This window comes from Parathielavia appendiculata, assembly GCF_033297405.1.
Source record: "Parathielavia appendiculata strain CBS 731.68 unplaced genomic scaffold N657scaffold_1, whole genome shotgun sequence".
NCBI classification, from domain to species: domain Eukaryota; kingdom Fungi; phylum Ascomycota; class Sordariomycetes; order Sordariales; family Chaetomiaceae; genus Parathielavia; species Parathielavia appendiculata.
In genome coordinates this window covers 1,752,478-1,773,428 of record NW_026944220.1, presented here as the reverse complement: position 1 = coordinate 1,773,428, position 20,951 = coordinate 1,752,478, and the positions used below count along the sequence as shown (strand labels likewise).

At 57.2% G+C, this 20,951-nt stretch overlaps 7 protein-coding genes across 7 annotated transcripts; 2 read left to right on the top strand and 5 right to left on the bottom strand.

Moving 5' to 3' along the window:
• Positions 1-894: 894 nt before the first annotated feature.
• Positions 895-4,466, bottom strand: N657DRAFT_562173 (TAF1-like protein; the record flags this gene model as incomplete). The annotated part of the gene is made up of 3 exons (XM_062788116.1): positions 895-1,381; positions 1,437-1,493; positions 1,546-4,466. The coding sequence occupies 3 exons, from the start codon at positions 4,464-4,466 to the stop codon at positions 895-897; spliced, it is 3,465 nt and encodes a 1,154-aa protein (XP_062652413.1).
• Positions 4,467-5,108: 642 nt separating this feature from the next.
• Positions 5,109-7,105, top strand: N657DRAFT_660259 (uncharacterized protein). Its single transcript, XM_062795033.1, has 5 exons — positions 5,109-5,424; positions 5,480-5,614; positions 5,690-6,267; positions 6,333-6,433; positions 6,491-7,105. Exons 1-5 carry the CDS (start codon positions 5,233-5,235, stop codon positions 6,898-6,900), a joined length of 1,416 nt encoding a protein of 471 aa, XP_062652412.1. The 5' UTR covers positions 5,109-5,232; the 3' UTR covers positions 6,901-7,105.
• Positions 7,106-7,307: 202 nt separating this feature from the next.
• Positions 7,308-8,772, bottom strand: N657DRAFT_560844 (Actin/actin-like protein; the record flags this gene model as incomplete). Its single annotated transcript, XM_062788011.1, has 2 exons — positions 7,308-8,647; positions 8,718-8,772. The coding sequence occupies 2 exons, from the start codon at positions 8,770-8,772 to the stop codon at positions 7,308-7,310; spliced, it is 1,395 nt and encodes a 464-aa protein (XP_062652411.1).
• A 345-nt stretch (positions 8,773-9,117) lies between these two features.
• On the bottom strand, positions 9,118-10,435 carry N657DRAFT_639124 (PIG-P-domain-containing protein). The gene has a single exon (XM_062791716.1). The coding sequence runs from the start codon at positions 10,334-10,336 to the stop codon at positions 9,308-9,310; it is 1,029 nt and encodes a 342-aa protein (XP_062652410.1). The 5' UTR covers positions 10,337-10,435; the 3' UTR covers positions 9,118-9,307.
• A 209-nt stretch (positions 10,436-10,644) lies between these two features.
• On the bottom strand, positions 10,645-16,069 carry N657DRAFT_608238 (uncharacterized protein). The gene is made up of 3 exons (XM_062790261.1): positions 15,430-16,069; positions 14,944-15,376; positions 10,645-14,891 (listed from the first exon to the last, which is right to left on the bottom strand). Exons 1-3 carry the CDS (start codon positions 15,775-15,777, stop codon positions 10,747-10,749), a joined length of 4,926 nt encoding a protein of 1,641 aa, XP_062652409.1. The 5' UTR covers positions 15,778-16,069; the 3' UTR covers positions 10,645-10,746.
• Positions 16,070-16,369: 300 nt separating this feature from the next.
• Positions 16,370-17,639, top strand: N657DRAFT_585851 (uncharacterized protein). The gene is made up of 3 exons (XM_062789793.1): positions 16,370-16,489; positions 16,727-17,378; positions 17,436-17,639. The coding sequence occupies exons 1-3, from the start codon at positions 16,401-16,403 to the stop codon at positions 17,586-17,588; spliced, it is 894 nt and encodes a 297-aa protein (XP_062652408.1). The 5' UTR covers positions 16,370-16,400; the 3' UTR covers positions 17,589-17,639.
• A 435-nt stretch (positions 17,640-18,074) lies between these two features.
• N657DRAFT_32386 (uncharacterized protein) lies at positions 18,075-19,792 on the bottom strand. Its single transcript, XM_062786815.1, has one exon. It carries the CDS (start codon positions 19,686-19,688, stop codon positions 18,561-18,563), a length of 1,128 nt encoding a protein of 375 aa, XP_062652407.1. The 5' UTR covers positions 19,689-19,792; the 3' UTR covers positions 18,075-18,560.
• Positions 19,793-20,951: the final 1,159 nt, after the last annotated feature.

Below are 20,951 nucleotides of genomic sequence, written 5' to 3'. Positions count from 1 at the left end.
TGCTCCCTTTCTTTCCAACCGATGTTGTCCGACGACATAGCAAAGCCGCCTCGGACGCCACCGCCGCAAGCTTTCGCTGACGAGATGGGTGGCATCCCGCGAGCTAAAAAAACATCACACCAAAGAACCCCCTTTTCCCCTGATCAGCCCTCCATAACCAGCCCCCTTCCTCCACGGGAAACTGTAGGGGAAGTATGGTCAAACCGCTTGTCTGTTCCTTCAGACCAGTGACTGGGGTCGCTGCAGATGCGCCTTCCTTTCAAGGTGTCAGGTTTCCTTTCTTTCTCCAGGGCTCCCTTCGCAGCTGCGCCTGCCGATGCCGATGCGCGTGGACGGGTAGCATCCGAGAATTAATCTTGTTTCCCAACTTCAACGATAACCATGCCCGAATAGCAATTCAATCTCAGTTGTTCCCATCTCCAGGGAACCAAGAATCAGCTTGACCTGCCTGATGTAAGCGCCGCGCCTAGCAGCGCAAAAGGCTTCGTCCTCAGAGCTCGATCAATCGACCGACCGCGCCATTTTCGAGGAACCGCGCACAACACATCATACCTATCCCCTCAAAACCTGAATGGCCCGCATCACATGTCCAGCTCAGCCAAGGTTGACGAAGCTCGCGGCAACCGGTGCGTTCGTCGAGCCGAAGCTAGCGGTATCGTCCGGGTTTTGGTCACGCGGCCGCGAGCCGTTGAGGAGCGGGCAAAGTCTTTTTGAATGAGAGAAAAATCGAGTGTCAGCATAGCTGTCTTGGCGAGATATACGGTATGAAACTGGAACTGTATCCGACAGGATAGAGGATACCGAGTAAAGCCGAGGCTAAGAAAGTAGTAGAGTGGACAGAAAAAGGAGAAAGGAAACGACTGAGTTTAAGGCGCCTGGCTCAGAGGTGGAGCGCTACTCCTCGCCGAAGCCCTCGTTCTCATCGTTTTCCCACGTAAGTCGTTTCTGCTTCCCCTTAGGTAGAGGCGCGGGGTCCATCTTGTCTTGGAAGGCCTTCGTATCCCATGTTCGGGGATCCCAGAACCTGTCGCCCTGGCGGGGGTCTTGGGTGGGCCTATAACTGTAGTCGCGCTTGCTAGACTTGGAGGGAAGAATGCCGGACAGACTCTGACCCCTTTTACCTGCCTCCATCTCAGGGGCCTTGGCTGTCTCCTTTTGGGAGCAAGGACATACGTACTTTTTGTTGGTCTTGATGTGGCCGACCTGGCCGCAGTTGGCGCACTTGCGGGTTGTGCCCGTGATTTTCTCCGTGGACGGCTCGGGCGAGCCCTCGTCGCCGCCGGCGCCGCCGTCCCGCATCTTTTGCTGGAGCTTCTTCTGTTTCTCGCGCTTCTTACGTCGCTCTTTGTTCTTTTCCAGACGCTCCTGTTCGATGCGGGCCCTGCGGAAGGTTAACACCATGTGAGTAACTCAAATGATGGCTTAGGACAACTTACTTCTCGAGGATAAGTTCATCTTTCTCGGGGTCGCCGGTGAGCTTAACGTTGTATATGCTGGGTGTCGAGTTAGTACCGTCTCTACTGGAATAAGCCACCCTGTACTCACTCAATGTTCTCAAACTCCATTTGCCGCCTCCTCTTGCTGTATTGCGCAATGACGACAGGGTCATGCACGATTTCCGTGACGGTCTGGATCTGGCCATCCTCGCCCTTGACCTCGCGAATGATCTTCAGCTTGCGCCAGTTCAGGGCGCTAGCCTGGCTCTGGCTCACTTGGCTCACGCCGTCAGGCACGGTTGCAGTCGGGCCCGTTTGGTTCTGTACGTTGAACCGCTCGTCTTCATCCTCCTGGGCGAGAACGTCGTCGTCGTCGTGCTCCTGAATGTCCTCCAGACTCTGCTTCTGCCGCGTCCAAATGTCGCGGAGGGACTCGGTGTAGAGATTGTCCTGATTTTTGACATTGTACATGTGGCCACCATTAGCCTTTCGCTGGCGTTCGATAGCGTCAGCAGACGTGGCAAGCGGGCCGTGAAGCTGTTCCAGGAAGCCCCCCTTCATAGAAGTTCGCAGATAGCTGACGCCAAGGCCTTTGCCTGTTGGATCTCCAGGGCCATGGACGGCGATCATGGCTTTGCCATGGCTCGCGTCGATGAAAGCCTTGGTAAGCCGCCACGGTGCCATCTTGTTAGCGAGAGCATCCGGGGGAAGCTCGTCACCCTCCAACATGTCGTCGTCTTTAAAAATGGCGTCGTTCACTTCGTAACCGCCATTCTCGAGCTCGTGGGCACCGACCTGCATCGCGTCTAGGAGACAAACTTCTTCCGGGCGAACGAGCCCTCGAATTTCGGATTCGGGCATGAGCTCCTCTCCTTCGGGAAGCACCCAGTTCCTCTGCTCCTTACGGAACACTAGAAACTCTTTGAGCTTCTGACGGTTTTGCGACTCGTTGGAATCGGCAATATGACGGGTAATGTCGGTCAACGTGACGTTGTCACTGCGGTGCAGAAGTCGATACGACACCATCTTGAGCCGATTCTTGGCGATGTTAGTAACGCGGCGGGAGTGCGGCCCAGGTACCTCCATGGATGGCAGGATCTGCCCCACCACAAACAGGTGATCGATATTCCGAAGGTACCACGTGGAGCCCGATTTCCCTGTGCTGCTCCGACCAAGGATGAAGTCGGTGCTTCTCGGGGAATGCTTGAAAATGGGAGCGCGGAACATCTGATTGTGCAGCGTGGGCACCGTCTCGCCGGGGTGGACTTGGCCGACCATGGCGAAGGGAGAGCGGTCCTCGGGCATGAGGATATACGGTTCACCAAGTTCCCGTTTCTCGGGCCTCGCGTCTGTTCCCTTAGAGCGGCGGTAGTAGTTGATGATTTTCTGGCCCATGCCGAAATTCGACAAGACGATGGGGATCTCCTCGCAATACTCAAAGAGTATCGCGATCGAGTTGTCATTCATGGTGAGGTCGGCCGACGACTGGAAAATCTCACAGATTCGCTTGCCCTTGAGTTGCTTCTTCTTCTTGATCGCAGGTGGCTTAAACCTGATCGGGTGGAAGGCGTCCTTTCGCGGGTGGAACTGGGGCCGATGGTAGCTGTGGGGGTCGCTTGCCGAGAGCTTCACCTTGTAGTAGGGCCATGAGAGCTTCATTGCCGTCATGCTGTGCTCAACCGGGATGGAGGCCAGCGTGGCGCGGACCTTGCTCTGGCTGTTCTCCTTCAACGCGTCGTAGGCGGTATCCGACGAGAAATTGAAGCGCTGCGACAACTCTCGACCAAGGCGGCCATTGGCCATGCGTACCGTCTTGTGCTGGACTTTACGTCTCTTGGCGACGCGCTCGGACTCAACATCGTCGATGAGGAGATAAGGGTCGTTCATATCGAGGATCACGCGCTTGGCGAGCTTGGAAGTGGCCTCCTCGAAGTTGTCGAAATTGGGCGCAGTAAAGCGGGGAACCGAGGGAAGGCCCTTGGGTATCTCGCGACGCCGTTTCTTAGGCGGGGCGTCGAGGAACATTCTGTCCCAGTCTTCATCATCTCCATCAACCTCAGTCTTAATGAGCATGTTGTCGGAGATGTGATCGACCTTGTTGGGGGCGGGGGCTTGTGCAGCGAGGGCGTCGCCAAGGCGGATCATAGAATCCCAGTCGTCGCAAACCAGGGCGATGTCGCGTAGGGTGTAGCCACCCACAACCTCATCATCCTCGTCATCTAGGTTGAAGACCTCAAGGTCTGCCTGCTCCAGAGGTTCGGGCTCCTCGAGGCACACGAGGACGCGTGCTTCGGCATCTCTGATCTTCTGGTAGACAGACAATGACGCCGGTCCAGGAATGCGAAATAGCTTTTCTTGGTCAGCATCCAGTTCCAGGCTGAGCTTCGTTGGCACAAGCGGTTTTGGGGGCTTGGCGGGCTTCTTGGAAATCCAGTGGGCCTGCTTTGGGCGCAGGAGCTCGTTCCATGGAAGCACGGCATTTTCCTTGAAGCCCGGAAATGCCTGCTTCACGGCCTCGATGAGGGTCTCAGCGGGCGGGGGAATATTGGGATCCTGATTCGCATCACTGGGCTTAGGGCCGTGGTCAAAGTTAAGAGCTATGAGATCTTCAAGGGATTCGCGCGGGGGGCTGTCGATGTGCATGCGGTCATCTTCATCGGCATCGATCGGGTGGGGAGACGAGGCAAAATCTCCAGCGGCCACAGGGGATGACGGGAGATTTTCGCCGAAGAGGTCGTCGTCGTCATTGTCATCGGTCAGGCCCGGGCCATCGCCGCTGGCGCCGCTTGGAGGAGCCTCTTCGTCGGGTAAGTCGTCGTCGCTGAGATCGATGTCTTCATAGTCGACAGCATCATCGGCTTTGCCGGCCTGGTCGAATTCGGCGCCCTGCTCAATCTTAGAGAGAAACTCGCCGACGCCGCTGGCAAGGCCCTCTTGAATTTGCTGGATTGCTGCGTCATCGCGCTGCTCCTGAACCCTCCAGTCCTCATCGTTGAGCGCGCTGAACTCGGACTCGTTGTCTCTGGCCATGGTGTAGCGGATGCCAGATTGTCGGCTAAGGGACGGTGTTTCACGATCGGTTGTCGAGTGGTCTCGAGGTTGCGCGAACGTGTAAACGGCTAAATCATGATATTCATCGGCAGCGCGGCAAAACTTGGTTTGCGGTCCCGTAGTGCAAATGCGAGTTCAGCAGCGTAACGAGATTGCTGCAGTGGAAGGCATCGGCGGTTCTCTTTAGAAGTCAGGATGAGCTCGGCTGGCAGTTGAGGTTCGCTGGTTGCAGATGCCAAGATTGACTGAGCGGCGCGGCCATGTCAGGGTGGGTCTGGGACGCTGAAGCGGGGCTGCACGCTCGGCACGCTCCTGCAATAGCCCCGCCGCCCCACCTCAGTATTCCAAATTGGTCGATTGAGATGGACTGGATGCCGAACGCTCAACTTCTCCCACGGTCCACCAGCAACATGCAACGTTGGAAGTCTGAAAGAAGATCTGTCTTGAAGCAATTGAGAAGCGTGTTCGACTCTTCCGAAACTGTATCCGACTGTAAAGCGATGAAGTGAAGTACTGCCTGCGCAGCAAAATCTATTTGTTCGGAAGTGCTGATTTTATACTCGGTACTGGGTAGTATTTCTGATACAAAGATCCAGAGTAACCAACTCACTGCACAGCATCATGTGGATGTGGACCCAAACTGAGCGAACTATGTGATACCGTCAGCCCCCGCAGTTCATCCGTCGAGTCTGCTTATCTGTCTTCCAAAAACGTTGCTTTCAATAGACGCTTCAACCTAGACAATATGGCAGCTACCTCGCCCAGTGCCAGGCTCAAGGAGCAGCTGCGGGCAAGATTCGTGGGCAAGACGCTCTACGAAGTGCCCACTCCCTCGGTCGTGTTGGACCTTGCAAAGCTCGAAATCAACTGTCAGCGCATGCTTAAGGCCACGCAGAGACTCGGTTTGCTGTGGCGGGCTCATATCAAGTCTCACAAAGCCAGTTCCCCCCGTACTTGTATATCCCTTCAAAACGACTCTAACGCCCTCTCAGACTACCGAACTCACCCGCCTCCAAGTGGGAGACACCCTCACCACACCCGTCTCATTGATAATTTCAACCATCGCCGAGGCAGAAAACATCCTCCCCCTGCTCAAGGAATACCAATCCCGCGGTCGTCCCGTCAACGTAACCAAACCCCATTTTTCTTCCCCCTTTACGAACCCCACGTCATTTCACCTCCTCACTGACACCACGCACCAGATCCTCTTCTCCTTCCCCCTCTTCCCTTCCGTCACCCCGCGCCTAGCCACCCTCCTCGCCCAGCTTGGCCCAAACTCCCTCGCCCTCATGATCGACCACCCATCCCAACTCGGGCCCCTCTCCACCCTAATCAACACAGCCAACCACCGCCCCCTAATCTTCCTCAAAATCGACACCTCCTACGGCCGCGCCGGCGTGGTTCCCAACACCCCGGCCTGCACAACCCTCATCGCCGCCGTTTTGACCGCCGAAGAGCAAGGGCTGTGCACTCTTCATGGCGTCTACTCGCACGCGGGGCACAGCTATGCCGCGAGGGGCGGGACGGGCGAGGTGGCGGGGTACTTGGCGGGCGAGGTCCGGGGGCTAGTGGATGTTGCGAGGGAGGTTGTTGCTGCTAGGAAGCGGGAGAGCGCGCTGGTGTTATCTGTTGGTGCCACGCCGACGGCTCTGGTGGTGCAGGCGCCTGAGTTTTTGGACGGGGCTGCTAGGGAGAAAGGAGGTGCGGTAGGGGAGGTGGAGGGGTTGGTGCGGGAATTGAGTGGGGAGGGGTTTTTGTTGGAGGTTCATGCTGGTGTGTAGTAAGTTTGCCCTTTTTTTCGATGGAGGCTGATCGTTGGCTGGTTGGCTGCTAACGAGGAGCCAGTCCGACGCTGGATATGCAGCAGCTGGCCACACACGCTAGGGACACGTCGCTAATGACGGCGGATAATATCGCCATCAGCGTGCTTGCCGAGGTAGCTTCTCGTGAGTCCAGCAGCAGTTACATTCCCCACGACGTGAAGATACTGACTATATAGCAAGTTTACCCCGACCGCGGCGCCAATGGAACCGCCGAAGCCCTCATCAACGCCGGAACCCTGGCGCTTGGCCGCGAGCCGGTGGCTGACAGAGGCAGGGTCCCTGGGCAGGACTACTCCAGTTGGGGCTTCCTGATGCCTTGGGGCCTGGGTAACCCGACACCAGGCCCAGACTTCCCACGTGCCCACAACGGTTGGCAGGTTGGCCGCATCAGCCAGGAGCACGGCATCCTGATCTGGCAAGGCAGTAAAGAAGGCGAAATTCCGCTTGGCTACGGACAGAGAGTCCGCGTCTGGCCCAATCACAGCTGCATTGCGGGTGCCTGCTTTGATTGGTACTTGATCGTAGACAGTCGGAACAAGGGGCATGACGACGAGGTGGTGGACGTCTGGCCACGGTGGCGGGGATGGTGAGAGCGGTCATAGAGAGTGCATCTTTGACTGTTACTCAGTCACTGCTTCTCCGGCCCAAGAACCACCGGTGGTGTTACACTCGGTTCTTCGATAGGAGTCCATCACACGAGAGCGTACACACCCTGCCATATCGTCAGAATTGGTTCCCGTTTTCTCATCCCTTCACCAAATTCTCAGTCTTCTCCGGAACCTTGAATGTAACAATCAGTGACTCCTTGCCGCGTGTTAAGGGACTACCCGTGTCTGTTGTCTCTGGCTTTAGCTTGCCCTGGTCAACCTGCAAACCATGCACGCCATACTTTCCGGCCATCGCCATGTCTCCCGCAAATTTTCTGAGTCCACCATCCAGCACAAACCCAATCCTCGCTGGCAAGCTTTCTGCGCAACTCTGCTCTGATGCGGCCTCCCTACTTGCAACGCTTCTCCACGATACCCGGCCCGTTTTCCTCGTATTCTTTCCTCGAAATCCACATCTGGTGGAACGTGCCCAAGCTGGCCAGGATGCTCCCACCTATCCAGGCGCCAAACCGCCGCTCGCTGGTCAGGCCCGCCGCATGGATCCTGATCTTCAGACCCGGGTACATGCCGGTGAGCTCGTGGTTGAGCCGGTCATTGAACCCGTTCAACAGGCTCGTGCTGCCCGTGACGACCACGTTGCCAAGCAAGTTCGGCCGCAAATCGACGTCGACGCCGTCCAGTGCCGCCTTGATAAGTGCCGGGATCGTCTGTGCTTTGGATATAGCTGGCTCTTCGCCGAGAGCGGGGTATGCCGCAGTCTCGTCCCACATGCCTTCGGCCACGCGGTAGCGTTGTTCGCGCCACATCTGGTTGCTGCCGTCAGGCATCTCAAAGACGCGGCCGGGCTGGCTCCTGGCATAATCCTCGTTCCCGGGGGCCATGTAGCGGCCCGGCCCGCGCCATACTTCGACGACCGACTCTTTGAACTCGGTGAGGACGCGCTCCTCTTCGAAGGCGCGGAACGAGTCGGCGATGGGGAAGTCAAAGTCGCGCAGCCGGACATCCGGGGGAGCACCAGCCTCGACGGGCCTCTTGTTCTCGACCATGAAGGTCGGCACGATGTCGACCTTTGGCTCGCTGTTCTTCCACATGGAGCGGATCTGGCCGCTCAGCCAGACACCGGCGGCAGGTGATCGTTGGACAGACCGCTTAAGGACCATGCCGTCGTGTATGGCCGTGACGCTTGTGTTGGCTCCGCCCACGTCTAGCACTAGCGCGGTGGCCTTTCCTGCGGCAAACGCAGCCAGCACCGGAGTCTTGCAGAGCCAAAAGGCCGGGCAACTCCAACTCTCCATGCACACCTCCATAGCCTTCTCGCGGGCTTTTCCCGAGTTCCAGGGCGCCTCGGTCATGAGTAGGGGGTTCTCGGCGAGGGGCTTCTCGATTTCGCCGACGGCATCCTCGTTCTCACCCATCTCTACATCGCCATCGTCGCCCACGTTCGGTCGGTCCCTTCTGGCAGGGTTCGGTCTTGGGGGCTGTAGTCGCTTGACAAGCATGTGCTCCCAAATGCGAGTGGCGGCATCCCAGTCCTCGACGACGCTATCGCGGTTCATGTAGTTGCGCACTTCGAAACCAGCGCGTGGAGTGATAATTGGGTCGCCGAACAGATCGCGGCCGTTGGCGTGGATATAGAAGGACGGTATCACCTGCTTGGGCATCTCCTCACCCGCGAAGCCGGCGCGCGAGTTGCAGTAGCCCGGATCGAGCACAAGGGCCGAGACCTCATCTAGCGCCAGTTAGCAATGGCGGCGCGCAGAGTTAATGAAAGCTTCCGGCTTTTCCATCGGGGAGCTCACCTCCGCCGTAGATATCCGTCGGCTGTACCGACGAGGACAGCGGATGTTGTGACATGCTCCGGATATATCTGGTTGCTATGTCGTGTGCACTTCGTGTTTCTAGAATAACGCGACAACGTTGACAGTATTAACGATGCAATCGCGTCTCGATATCGCGTTGTCGTGTTTAACGTGTCGGATGGAGATGCGATGGGAGTTGGTTCTCCAAGTCTGAGGAAGAGGGAAGCATTGAAATGCAGCTAGAGCTGTTGTGGTATGTGGGGCTAAACAATGGAACAGGCTTGGCACTCTTTTTTGGGAACGCAACGAGAACTGGACTCAATGGACTAATTCATTCACAAAACAGCTGATATTGGTCGAGGGGACAGTCGGAATGCAAGGATTAGCTCCCTTAGAGAATGTGATATGGATATGTCTTGCCTTGAACAGCGTCTCTGTCCGAGTACTTCCTTGTGTCCAAGTTATCTGTAGACGATGTTCGATTTCAGGAGAAGAAAACCCCTGAAGAAAATAAAAAGGGTATCATCAAGGCTGGATTTCTTCATAGTCCCTAGCGTCAACCTAAACGCCGTACCATAGGCCGTGCCCTACTACACCCTCGTGATCACCACATCGTCTCCCTCAACCTCGCTATCCCAATCCCTCCCTTCACTATACAACACCTCGCACACCCCAGCCAACGGCACATCCATGACCGCATCCGTCCCCTCGTTCCAAACCTCCCGCCAATTTAAGCCGCTTCCCCCCTGCAATCCCCCTTCATCCTTCCCTGCAGCAGCAGGCTGCTGCTTTTCCCTCCCTTGCTCCCGGCCGCCCTTCAACCCGGACCCGGACCCAGACCCCTTCCCGCCTCCTGCCCTTCGCCTCCTCTTATCTCCCCTCAATATCCTCCCCTTCCCATCGACAACAGCCACCATGGCCGCCTCATCCACCACCGTCTCGACGCTCTCCAGCGGCAGCGTCAGGATCTCGAGGTTGTACCCCGCCAGCGCGACGTAAATGTACACGAGCAGCATGACCAGAAAACTGGGGATCGCCAGCGACCACCACCGGTTCGGGTAGTAGTAGATGCCTAACGCGTGCAGGAACGGCGACGGCAGGTAGCTCCACAGCAGGTAGATCAGGAAGGACAGCGAGCTGAACAGGTAGAGCACGAAGCCGTAGTATTCGTACGTCGGTACCTTGGGGCGGGCCCGCGGGAGGGGTCCCTCGCTGCCCGCGTGGCCCGTGCCGCCTCCTCCGCCGCCGGTGCCGGTGCCGTTGCCGCCATCGTCGTCGGACACGTCGGGGGTCGTCGGACGTGATGGCCGGAGCAGGGAGGTGAGGGATGGAGAAGGTGGTAGCGGCGTCGGTGGGCGGCCGTAGAAGGGCGGTGCGAACGTGTTTCGGGATATTGGCGGCTGCGAGGGCAGGTGTTCGTCGTCGTCTCCGTCGCCTTCGGTGCCTGAGTCCGAGGCGGAGGAGTAGGCTCCTTCCTCGTCCTCGTGTTCGTTGCCGTGCTCGTCGTTGGGGAGGTTGCTCGAGCTTGATGAGTCCTGGCGGGAAAAGAGACGGTTGCCGTCTCTGTCGTGGAGACGGACGGCGTCTTCGTCGACGCCTTCTTCTGATATCATCGGCATGGTAGTGCCATTGGGTTTGATTGGACGTCTAAGTGCAGAGCTGATGTTGAATTGAGAAACGAAACGGCTATTGGGAGCTTCGATGTTGATGCAATCGATAACGTTACAGTACCCAAGCGAGCCACCCTGCCGTAAGGTATGTACGGTACTATTGTATTTCAGGCGGGGCCGCGGGTTCCAGTAGCGGGCCCACTGATCGACAGACCCTTGGAGAAACCGCAGCGGGGTTTGGCGCTGCCCAGAACCGCCTGGCGCCACCTTCATCATGGGGCATGGGGATCAGATTCTACAGGGCGAGTTTGAAGCACACTCGCTCAGTTCGGAAACCCGAAAGGCTGCTATAGGCGCAGGTTTACGGCGGTAGTACACATTGCCATATGCCCAAGCTACACAGACAAAGCCATCTATCCCTACCCATCAATAGGACACCTAAACCCGCTCTCTTTGCCAGATCCATCTTTCGTCAGCAGCGCCCCCAGACAGCTCTGGTGATAAATATGCCTGCACGCCAGCAGAACCAGCGGTCCCAGCGCCGGTTGTTGGTGGTCCGTCTGTGCGGGACTCACCTCCTCTCCGCCCAGCTCCTCCCTGGGGTCTTGTTTTCCCTCCCCATCCCCTTCGCTTTGATTATCCTCCCTCACACCCAGACTCAAACCCTTCCCCTTCCCTTTCCCCTTTCCAGTATACTCCTCCCCGTCGTCATCCACCCTGTCACCTCCTCTCCCCTCACCATCACGACCACCACTACCGCCCAACCCAACCCCAACCCCTCTTCCCTTTCTATTCGTACTCAACCGCCTTCTCTCCTCCTCCCTCTCCTCCCACGCCTCATACACCTTACCGCCCTGCACCCCAGGCCCCCAGACCCTCCGCCCACACCCCTCGCAAGTCGAACTCCTCGACCGCCACCCGCGCTGCCTCAGCTCGACCGCCTTCTCGACGCTCACAAACAGGCTGCGCTCGAGCAGCCGGTTCGACAGGCGCAGGATCGACTCCTCGTAGGCGTACGCGGAAAAAACCGACGCCAGTACCGCGCGCAGGTCGGCCAGGTTCGGGGACGAGGCCGCTGCACGGGTGAGGAAGGCGCGGAGGATGCGGAGGAAGGAGAGGTTTGTTCCGACGCCTAGCGTTGTTACCGGTCCGGTTGATGGGGTATTGTTGGGGGTGCTGCTGGGTAGTGGGAGGGATGAGGAGGCCGAGGTGGAGGTCAGGAGGGCGGTGAAGGTCGTTTGGACGAGGGATCGGAGGAGAGTGAGAAGTTTGTCTGTGTCGAGTCGAGGTGGGTGGTGGTGGGTGGCGCCATTGGTGAAGGGAAGAACGGTTTCTGGTAGGTCTTGAAGAGACGAGGATAGTCGTCTGGTAATTTGGACTGAGGCGTCGATTAGGCCGAGCCAGAGATTCTCATCGGCCGAGAGGGTGTCGCCGGCTGGTAATTTCTGTCCTCGCCTACCAGCTGCGGCGCGTATGGTTTTGGTTTGTCCCTGACAGAGCCAGATGCCGACCAAGACGAACTTGCGCAAGGCATGAACCAATTCTTCCGCAGACTCCTGCGCATCCTGCGCGTTAGGCTGAGACCCTGCGAGAAGGCCCTGCAGTGCAGACTCTAGCGTTTCGAGATGTTTCAGCAGCCGCCCCATGGCGTCCTGAATCTGGCCTTCTTTTGCCATAAGGATGACTGCCGCATCGATGACCCCCGTCTCCTCCATGGTCGGAAGAAGCTGTTCAAGCCTCAGGTTGGAGGACTGGACCAAACCGACGTAATCCGACACGTGCGCCGGGTCGAACTGGCACATCAATCGTACGTACTGTTCGACCAGATCTCGCTCTGTCGAGCGGCCGGGAGTCGTGTCCTTCTCAGGCTCCAGTATTGTCCTCAGGTACGAGTACTGTAGATCAGGCTCTGCACGCACCGAGTCCAGCACATACTGGTGCAGCTCCGGGGCATGTTTTGCAATCGTCCTGGCTGCCGTAGCGGGGTTGAGATGCACGAATTCCGCCGACTGCGTCTTGATAACCTGGTGAACGTCCTGGATCTGCCGCCGAGTAAGGCCTGCTTGCGGTCGCAGATAGACATCGATGCAAGTAAAGACAGCTTCCTGGTCGTCTGGGTCTTCAAAGTAGGTCTGAATGAGCTTCCCGTACTGCTTGTCGCCTCTGTAGATGCGCTTCAATATGCGGTAGAAACCAGCCTCTTTGAGTAGCGGTATGAGATCTGTGAGGTCCGGGGGCTGGTAGACCGACAACAGGTACTCTGCGCTGAGCTGTGCATCCTCGGCCAGATCACCGCTTGGGTATTTGCAAAGCCCGACCAGAACTTTGGTTAGCGTTGAGCCTGGGAACAGAAGGTATTGCTGGTATTTTGGCAAATTCCTGGCAATGAACATGTCCAGATAGATGGTCTCGCTGGGGGAGAAATCGGCCGGGTTCATGATCTCTGTGAGAATTGAGACAATGTACTGCCGATCTACTGTCAAGCCAAATATTTGCTCCTCTGGTAGGTCCCGCCCAGAGCTACCGTTCGACTTCTCTGGGGAGTCGTTGAGAAAAGAATCCTCAAAGGCTTCATTGATAACGCTCAAGAAGCTGGCGGCGTCGAAGTTCAGAATTAATCGGAGGTAGGGAAATGACGGTTCTTGCGACTGGTTAGGCCTAGTGAGCAGCCGCCTGGTGCTGCCTTTCGGCCAGGTGATGCTTTTCCCCGAGAACAGCAGCCAGTAGAGCTCGGCCTTTGCCTTTTGCGCCACATCCTCGGCAAGTGGTTCGCCTGTTGGATAGACTCGTCCGGTGAGCACATATGAGAGGTAGGGGAAGATTTTGAGCGCGTTCACCCCGTAGATCTCTGCTTCCATCGAACTGCCGGAATACTGGCCGTTTTGCATGAGCGGCACTAGCAGGGAGAGCAAGTCAACAAGGGGTGTGATGAAATCGTTCAACCCTTGGTTCCAGACGTAGAGCAAGGCATCGTACAGGCGATGCTGCTTGCAAAGTAGCGTGACCTGGTCCAAGTCGAGTGTGGTAGTGTCCATGTGGCAGATCATCTCCTCGAGCCGGCTCTCCCAGCCCTTGCTGACAAAATGACCGACCATCGCTTTCACCACAACGGGCGGAACTGCCTTGATGGATCCGTCAAGGATGTAAGGCTCCAGCGTCTCAAGGAAAATGCCTTCGAAGCCGGCATCTTCATACCACTCGTACACCTCGTCGAAGAGAAAGTCGTCATCCTCAACACTCCGACAGGCCACGAAGCATGTCTCTGCTAGTTCCCTCAGATGACTGTCATCGACTGAATCCTTGTTCTTATGCCTCTGGCCAAACACGTATTTGAGAGATGCGCTTATAATCTCCATGAGCTTATCTTGAACCATGGAATGCCTCAACTGGCTATCTTCCGGAAGCCCCACCGTGAGCTTATTGGCGTCTCCAGTGTAGTACGATGTGGCGAGTTTGATGGCGCCGACATAGTCGCCGTTCTCCATCAACGCGATGAGCCGGTCAGCCCAATTGGACAAGGCCCCTATTGATATGTCGTTGAATCCTAGAAGGAAGAGACGCCCTTTGTAAGTTTTGAAACTCATGTAGAACGCATCGGCGACCACTCCATGCATGGAAGGGTCCTCCTCGTCAAGCTGCTCTACTAAAGCGCCGAGTTGCTTCGAGAACAGATCAACGTGGTAAATGTGTTTGTGGATGAGGTCATAAGCCTCAGTCATGCGCATGCTCCAATCCTCAAGCACAATCAGTCGTTGCGAGATGGTCAAGACGGTCAGTACAGATCGACTCAGCCACTGCACGGCGACGATGGGCTCCTCGCACTTCCACCGGCTCCGTGCCCTAAACTTGAAACCAGGCGGTTTGTCTTTGTCTTCTGAAGCGACTTCCTCCACATCCAGGACTGTGAGGACGTTTGACCAGCAGTAAACCAACTTGACTTTGGAGATTCGGCTTCCAGTGACGGGGTCAGCCACTTTTAGCTTGACGCCGGGAAACCAGGCCAAACACCCGGTCATGGCGCTGTGGGCGGCAACTTCCTTTGGCCGAGCAGATTTGTGTTGGGTCTGGGCGATAGGGGTAGTCGAAACAATGACGAGCAAGTAGGGCGTGAGCATCGCGGTAAGCCCCATTGTATCCGTGGCCATCTCAACGTTGCCGAGAGGCAGAGCGGCGAACGCCAGGACGGTGCTGGGCTTCAGCGTCTTTCCGGGTGGCGGTTTTGAGTCCGGGTACCGGCCCAGTATCCTACTCGTCTTCACAGTTCTACCCAGAGCGCCTGTGCCCCTGGTGGCCAGGTGCGAGAAGGCCATCCCTCGGTCGTCAGCCGAAACAAGAGCCGTATGCCGGGTGCCTAGGAAGCCCAGGTGCGTGATCTTGACGTTTGGCACGTGGCCGTCGGCGGTCTTGTTGAGTAGGTACGCCGGGTCCAGATGTGGAATGCTGAGAAATGGTCTTGCGGCTCGTGCAGTGTCCCAGGTGAAGATGTTGCCATTTGCGTGCCCACCTGCGATGGTGGTATGGTCCGCAGAGATTGCAATCGCGGTAATGGGACCGGACTCGACAGCTGGTGAAAGTCAACCACACGAGCCTCGACAAACGGGCACCGGGATCCCAACCTTTTGTCCCTGGGCCAATAATCATCTTAATGTTCTGGTTGTAGTCGAACACCAAGATGATGCCTTTGGAGGTGCCCAACACAATCGTGGCGGAGACTGCAAGACATGTGGGAGAACCGAAGTTCCTCCTGCCCGCCTCGGAGAACACCTGGCCATTGAGCTTCCTGAGCTTTGTCCACCGCACAACTTCCCATGGCGGGGACGGGGTTTCAGTGTCCCCTGGATCTAGCAGCAACTGACTGCTGAGTGAGACATTCCGACTGTGAGCCGACAGGAACGCCGGGGAAGATGGTCTGGGGGATGAGAGGTACGGCGAGGAGATACGGGACTGAAATCTTTGATCGAAGGGCCGGAAAGACGGTGTCGGACTTAGGCCAGGGCGGAGGGCCAGCGAAGGCGGTCTGCTGCTTCCGGGCGAGGATACTACGGAGCCCTGTGGTAGGTGGTTAGCATACATTGAGCTTAAGTTCCCCGTGCCCAACTCACATGAACTGAAGGCAGATCATCTGGAACGGACAGCATGGAGTCCCGAGGGCTTGCAGCCGATCGGGAAATGGCGTCGGCGGCCCCATCTTCCGACGTTCCCTCATGCTGGGCCTCCAGCAATTCACGGTAGCGATGGGCGATGGAGCTGGGGCCGGTGGAAGGCAAAGGGGAGTCGATGGACGGCTTATCATCCTCGAGAATGTCGGCAACGTGGTCCTCATCCTGATTGCTCTTCAGTGTGTCTTCGTCGCTCGAGCTCGAGCTCTGGCCGTCGGCGCGAGCCACTTCCAGTTCTTCGGCCATTACGCCCGGGGGGCCATTGTCCTCCCGGTCTTGACTCAAACTCATCGGGCGTTGAGAATGAGACGCATCGCTCTCGAGAAACCGGTCGAATGCGCCTATCACACCTAGGGGAGGACCCTTGGGACTTTGAGCTCGAGATTCGGTTGTCTTGGCACGTAAGCTTCCAGGTTCGGCGGGGTGGGAGGAGCGGCGCACGTTCAGCGAGTAGTTTGGAACAGATTGAAATGCACAATTGGCCGCAGTTGTAGCTCTCGAAGCAGCCTGTATTGAGACAGAGAGCCCAGTGCCCCGCTTTGTCTAAAGCGTCTGGCGCATCGAGGCTGGATGTTGCAACTTGCAAGTTCTCATCTCTCAGCAGCCGGCACCTCAGTTACGCAGCTCCCCTGCCGCCCCAATCTCAGACCCACATCCCCATACAAAGTAACTGGCCCAACTCTCAAGCTGGCAGCCGCTAGCCCGGTTGCGCCAGGCTTCTTAACTCCACTATCGATAACAAACTCTAAGTGTCGTTGACCATCATGACAAACGCTCAACACATTCCAGGTTCTTCCGAGACGATTTCCACCAGAGCGTCGCATCACGGTCGACAGCACGCACTGCAGTTGTAAACTCGCTGACTACACGACGCGACCAACTCATGGTACTAACTTGAGCTGATTACGAATGCCATGGCGTCTATCGGCCCGCAACTCCCTCCACACCTCCAGAAGCGCAAGCGTGAAGATGACTCGGAGCTTGGCTCGCTTCGGCCTAAGACGTCGCGCAGAGACAATGAGGATGAGATACTTCTAGATGATGACTCAGATGACGGCTTTGGTCCCAGCGCGCCCGTTTCCACAAACAACAATCACACGGAGGAAAGGTCGCCGCCACCGTTTCCAACAGTCGGCCCCCCCCTGCCACCGACAGTCGCAAACACCGTTGCCGTCGCATCAGCCGACAAAAAACGATCAATAGGACCTTTGTTCCCACCAGCTGGAGCGCAAGCAAACAGCGACATCATTGCCCTCGACTCTGACCCCGACGACCACGACACAGCCGGCCAAGTGCCACCACCCAAGCGCGTCCTCGGCCCAGCACCACCACCTGCGCCCCTCTCCGAACGTCCACCAACCGGTCCCGCCTTCGACCCAGTTTCCTCAGAGGACGGCGACGACGACGACGACGAATGGGGCCCGGCGCTGCCGGGCTCCTCTACCAACTCCAAATCCCGCGGCCCAACCATCCCTGCAATCAGCACATCCCGACTCGAAACCCCAGCTGCTCCCAAACGCGACGACTGGATGCTGGCACCCCCGGCCAGCAGCGGCGCCCGCGCTCCCGACCCAACCAAGCTCAAAGCGCGCAAGTTCGCTAGCGGACCCCGCGCCGCAACAGAGGTCAAGCCAGCAGGCATATCCTCCATCTGGACAGAGACGCCCGAGGAAAAAGCGCGCCGGCTCGCCAATTCCGTGCTAGGGCGCGCAGATCCCAACAACCCAGTCTCTTCTGCCCAACCCACCACCGCGGGACCGTCGCAACAACAGCATAGCGCCAGAAAAGAGGACGAGGCGCGCATCCGGTCCTACATCGAGCAGACGAGGGGGAGGAGCCTGATGGAGGAGCACCAGGCCGCGAAACGGGCGACCGGTAAAGGCGCTGCTGCTGTCGTGTCTGGCAAAGGGGACAAGACCAAGTGGGGGGGCAATGTTGGTGGTGATCAGGAGGATGACGAGGAGGATGACCCGAGCAAGCGCGCTTTTGACTGGGAAAAGGACATGAAAGTGGGCGGGAAGATAAGCAACGCGCAGCGGAAGGAGTTGTTGAATAGGGCGGCGAACTTTGGGGGTAGGTTCCAGAGTGGCAAGTACCTGTAGGCTTGCGCGACGGTTGGGCTACGCGTTGATCTTGGGGCTGTGGTTGGCTTCACGGGCATTGTTGGGAAAAGGGGTTAACTGAGATGGTCTTCAGGCCCCCCCGAGGTATTCGCCAGGAAGCATGGACGCGAAACATACATACCAGAGACACCACCAAAGATCAGGAGTCAGTTCGCGCAGTTTCATCTTGCTCATTCGAGGATCAATCCGAAATACAATGAATAGACTCAGGCTCGTCAGGCCAAACGGGATCGGATTGCACAAGGCCGGCACACCTCACTTCACTTACATACCCGTTCAAGCCAAAAAGGACAGACTCTCTCTCTGCCCCATTCGCTAACTGACAAACCCGTTCCTTCAGTTCAATTCAAGTCAACCGACTTAACCTTCCCTTCATACCAATAAACTCCATGCTTGCTGAGGGCGCGCAAATTGAGCCCTGCCCAACCCATAATACCACGGTGCCATGCATATAACAGAAAAAGTTGCGTTTATAGGAAGAGGGAGAAGACAGTGCGATAGAAAACAGAAAACAAGCGGCAACATCCCGATCAATATGCTCTTGTGCTTGCTTCGCGGCGTATGCGACACATCCTCTGCTCGTAAATCAGAAACTTGTGATACTGTGACACCACCCTGCCGCTGAGTGCCCGTGTCCGTGGATGATGAAAAGCGATGTGGCGGCCTAGCGGCTGTTGCTCGATAAGCGAGTAGATGTGTGTGGTAACATAGCGTATATCGTGGCCTTCCACCGATCAATTGAGGCGTGGGTATCTGACAATGGCGACAGCGTGCGTGGACAATACATGCCTCGACGATGACAGGCATAGTATGTGGCCAGGAAGAATCAGGCAGATGTTTGCGAGCAGGCCGAGCTTGTCGCATCGCAGCAGTAAGGATACATGTACATATCAAGAGACGGGGTATCGACAGGGCGGCGGTCGTAGCTGTTACTTAAAGGACACGTCGTCGCTAGCTTTGTGGGTTGTGACGCGCTGCCTCGAGCTGTGACGGGGTGGTGGTCATATTGGCGCCCGAGGCTACTGGCTCGAGTTGCCCCTGGTTGTTCTGCGTCCTGCCGAACCGGAACCGAGAGAAAGGTCTGAAACTGGAGAGTACACTGACAGGTCCCGTGCTGGGTGTGTCAGGAGATGAAGGCGAGGGATCGGAACCCCGTCCAGGACGGCCAGGAACCGAGAAGATAGCGTTATCCTCCGGTCGGGAAGTGTCAGCGTGCCGTCTGCTGTGACGGGTCTGACCCACCCGGCCAAAGCCCAGAAATAGGGGCCGGGGTCTACCGGGCATGTTCATGCGATGGCCACTGCGCCCGTTGCCGGGCAGTGTGACCTGAACAAGGCCCGGTGTACCATCACCGCCCTCGGTGCCCTGAGGGCGGGGCTTGGGAGTATAATAGTCAGCCTTGCACAGCGGGCAGCATGCTCTCCTTGTCGTCAACCACGGGTCGATGCAGGAAGCATGAAAGGCATGCCCACACGTCAGACCGCGGACGTAATCGTCGTCTTCGAGAGTGTCGATGCAGATAGCGCAAGTATCGCCTGACGTTCCCATGCACTCTGGAGGAAGGGCGGCATCGATATGGTCATCCTCGTCATCCTCATCATGGGAAAACTGGCTCAGGTGCTTCTGGGCTACGGTTCCCTCCGGCTCACCACTGGAATCCGTCGAGGCTCGAGGGAGCACTCCAACTGTACTCGATGTGCTCTCCTTGGGAATATGTCTCGGACTTTGAACTTGGGACTTTTCTACGTCCCCGGCCACGGCGTCGGCAGGGGGTTGCGTGGCCGCCTTTGTAGCTGTCGCGCTTGTTGTTGGTCGCCCGTCAGCTGACATGCGCTCCTTGGGTAATTCCGGTACGACACCATCCGCATCCCGGACACTGTTTGCTCGGCTCGGAGGAGCTGACACTCCACCACGGGTCGATAACCCTTCCTGTGCACGGCCAGCAACCCACATCTTGTACTGCTGCATGGGAAACTTCTCGTTGACTTCATCGATCGGCATCAACTTCTTCTCCCTCCGACGACGGTGCGGACGTGGCATGCTCTCCATGTTGATAGGCTCGCCATCCTCGTTGCGCATTTGACGGTTCCGGGCGTTGTACCTAAAACAATACTTGACGCCGACAATAATCCTGTCTGGAGTCAGACAAACGTCCTCCAGGACACGCAACTCAGCCCATCACGAAAACTCACCAGAGGTTGGTGAACACGACACCAAATCCTAGCGCGACAAAGAAGAGCAGGGAAGACGAGTTGCCGCCTCCCCCACCGCCTCCTCCGCCGCCTCCCCCGTTGCCGCCGCTCGAAGCATTTCCTCCCCCAGAATTGGCATTACCATTTGCGAGAGTGCTCGTGTCGGTCGGCGAAGCAGCAGGCTGTGTCAAGATGACCGTCGTCGGTAGTGGCGAGCTTAGGCTGGAAGCCAAAGTGGCCTGGGTCGCTGTCAAGGTGGATGATGTGGCTATTGTCAAGGCAGTGTCGGTCGCCTGCCTCACCACCACACGCGCCGCTTCTACCACGGCAGGATTGATAAGAATCATGTTGCCGGAGACGACGCGATATGACTCGATGGCGACTGGAACGAGTTATGGGCGCTGGGCGTCCATCGGGCAATTGATGTCGTCGACTCGACAACCGGGCATGGGTGAGCTGGCGGCTGGACTGGACACTAGGGCGTCGGCTGCCAGCATACAATGAACAACTGGCAGGAAGGATGTTCGAGGTTGCGTCAATAGAGACGCTCCCAAAGAAACTGTGAGGCACTGGCTTGATGAGGCCTGAACAGAGCCGAGTCAAGGGAGCCTGAGCACAGTGAGCTCACAAGTGGAGAAATTGATGGGGGACAACGGAAAGGACGGGATCTGAAAATGGAAATGGCGGCGGGTGTGTTAATGAGGGAAAATTGTTAGGGGCGGCGCTGTGTCTGAGACCAGCAGAGCAACCTAGGAAGGGCGGGTATTTGACGGGCTGAGTGCGACGGGACAAGTGGAGCCTGAGGAGACGCTGGAAGAGTGGTTTTGTGGGGCAGGCCCTCCTCAGACTGATGATGCGGGTTGTTGCAGGGGGCTGGTCTTGGAGGGGTTTCCGGAACAAGCGGGATTGACGAAGACATTCCAGGTTGCGTGACCGGGCGGACACACGGGAGCGCTCGCAAGTTCGGCTCACCACATCAAATCCTTTGCAGTGGCTCTGTTGAGAAACCTAATGTATCTAGGATGAATGGCATATGTACGAGATGACACACCCAACGATCAATCCAATGTGTAAATTCATGGACCTCCACTATTATGTTCGTGGTGATGGTGGAGCCCAAGTGAAACTTCACAAGCGTACCCTAGGTACT

Bases quoted from the DNA above. Each gene is read 5' to 3' on its own strand.
- N657DRAFT_608238 (XM_062790261.1), bottom strand. From the start codon at position 15,777: ATGAGTTTGAGTCAAGACCGGGAGGACAATGGCCCCCCGGGCGTAATG. The intron at 15,377-15,429 runs GTGAGTTGGGCA...CACCTACCACAG, and splicing joins ATGATCTGCCTTCAGTTCAT to GGCTCCGTAGTATCCTCGCC. The intron at 14,892-14,943 runs GTTGGGATCCCG...GACTTTCACCAG, and splicing joins TATTGGCCCAGGGACAAAAG to CTGTCGAGTCCGGTCCCATT.
- N657DRAFT_660259 (XM_062795033.1), top strand. From the start codon at position 5,233: ATGGCAGCTACCTCGCCCAGTGCCAGGCTCAAGGAGCAGCTGCGGGCA. The intron at 5,615-5,689 runs GTAACCAAACCC...ACCACGCACCAG, and splicing joins CCCGCGGTCGTCCCGTCAAC to ATCCTCTTCTCCTTCCCCCT. The intron at 6,268-6,332 runs GTAAGTTTGCCC...ACGAGGAGCCAG, and splicing joins GAGGTTCATGCTGGTGTGTA to TCCGACGCTGGATATGCAGC.
- N657DRAFT_32386 (XM_062786815.1), bottom strand. From the start codon at position 19,688: ATGCGCAACGAGGATGGCGAGCCTATCAACATGGAGAGCATGCCACGT.
- N657DRAFT_585851 (XM_062789793.1), top strand. From the start codon at position 16,401: ATGGCGTCTATCGGCCCGCAACTCCCTCCACACCTCCAGAAGCGCAAG. The intron at 16,490-16,726 runs GTCGCGCAGAGA...GCAAGCAAACAG, and splicing joins GGCTCGCTTCGGCCTAAGAC to CGACATCATTGCCCTCGACT. The intron at 17,379-17,435 runs GTCGTGTCTGGC...GGTGGTGATCAG, and splicing joins CCGGTAAAGGCGCTGCTGCT to GAGGATGACGAGGAGGATGA.
- N657DRAFT_639124 (XM_062791716.1), bottom strand. From the start codon at position 10,336: ATGCCGATGATATCAGAAGAAGGCGTCGACGAAGACGCCGTCCGTCTC.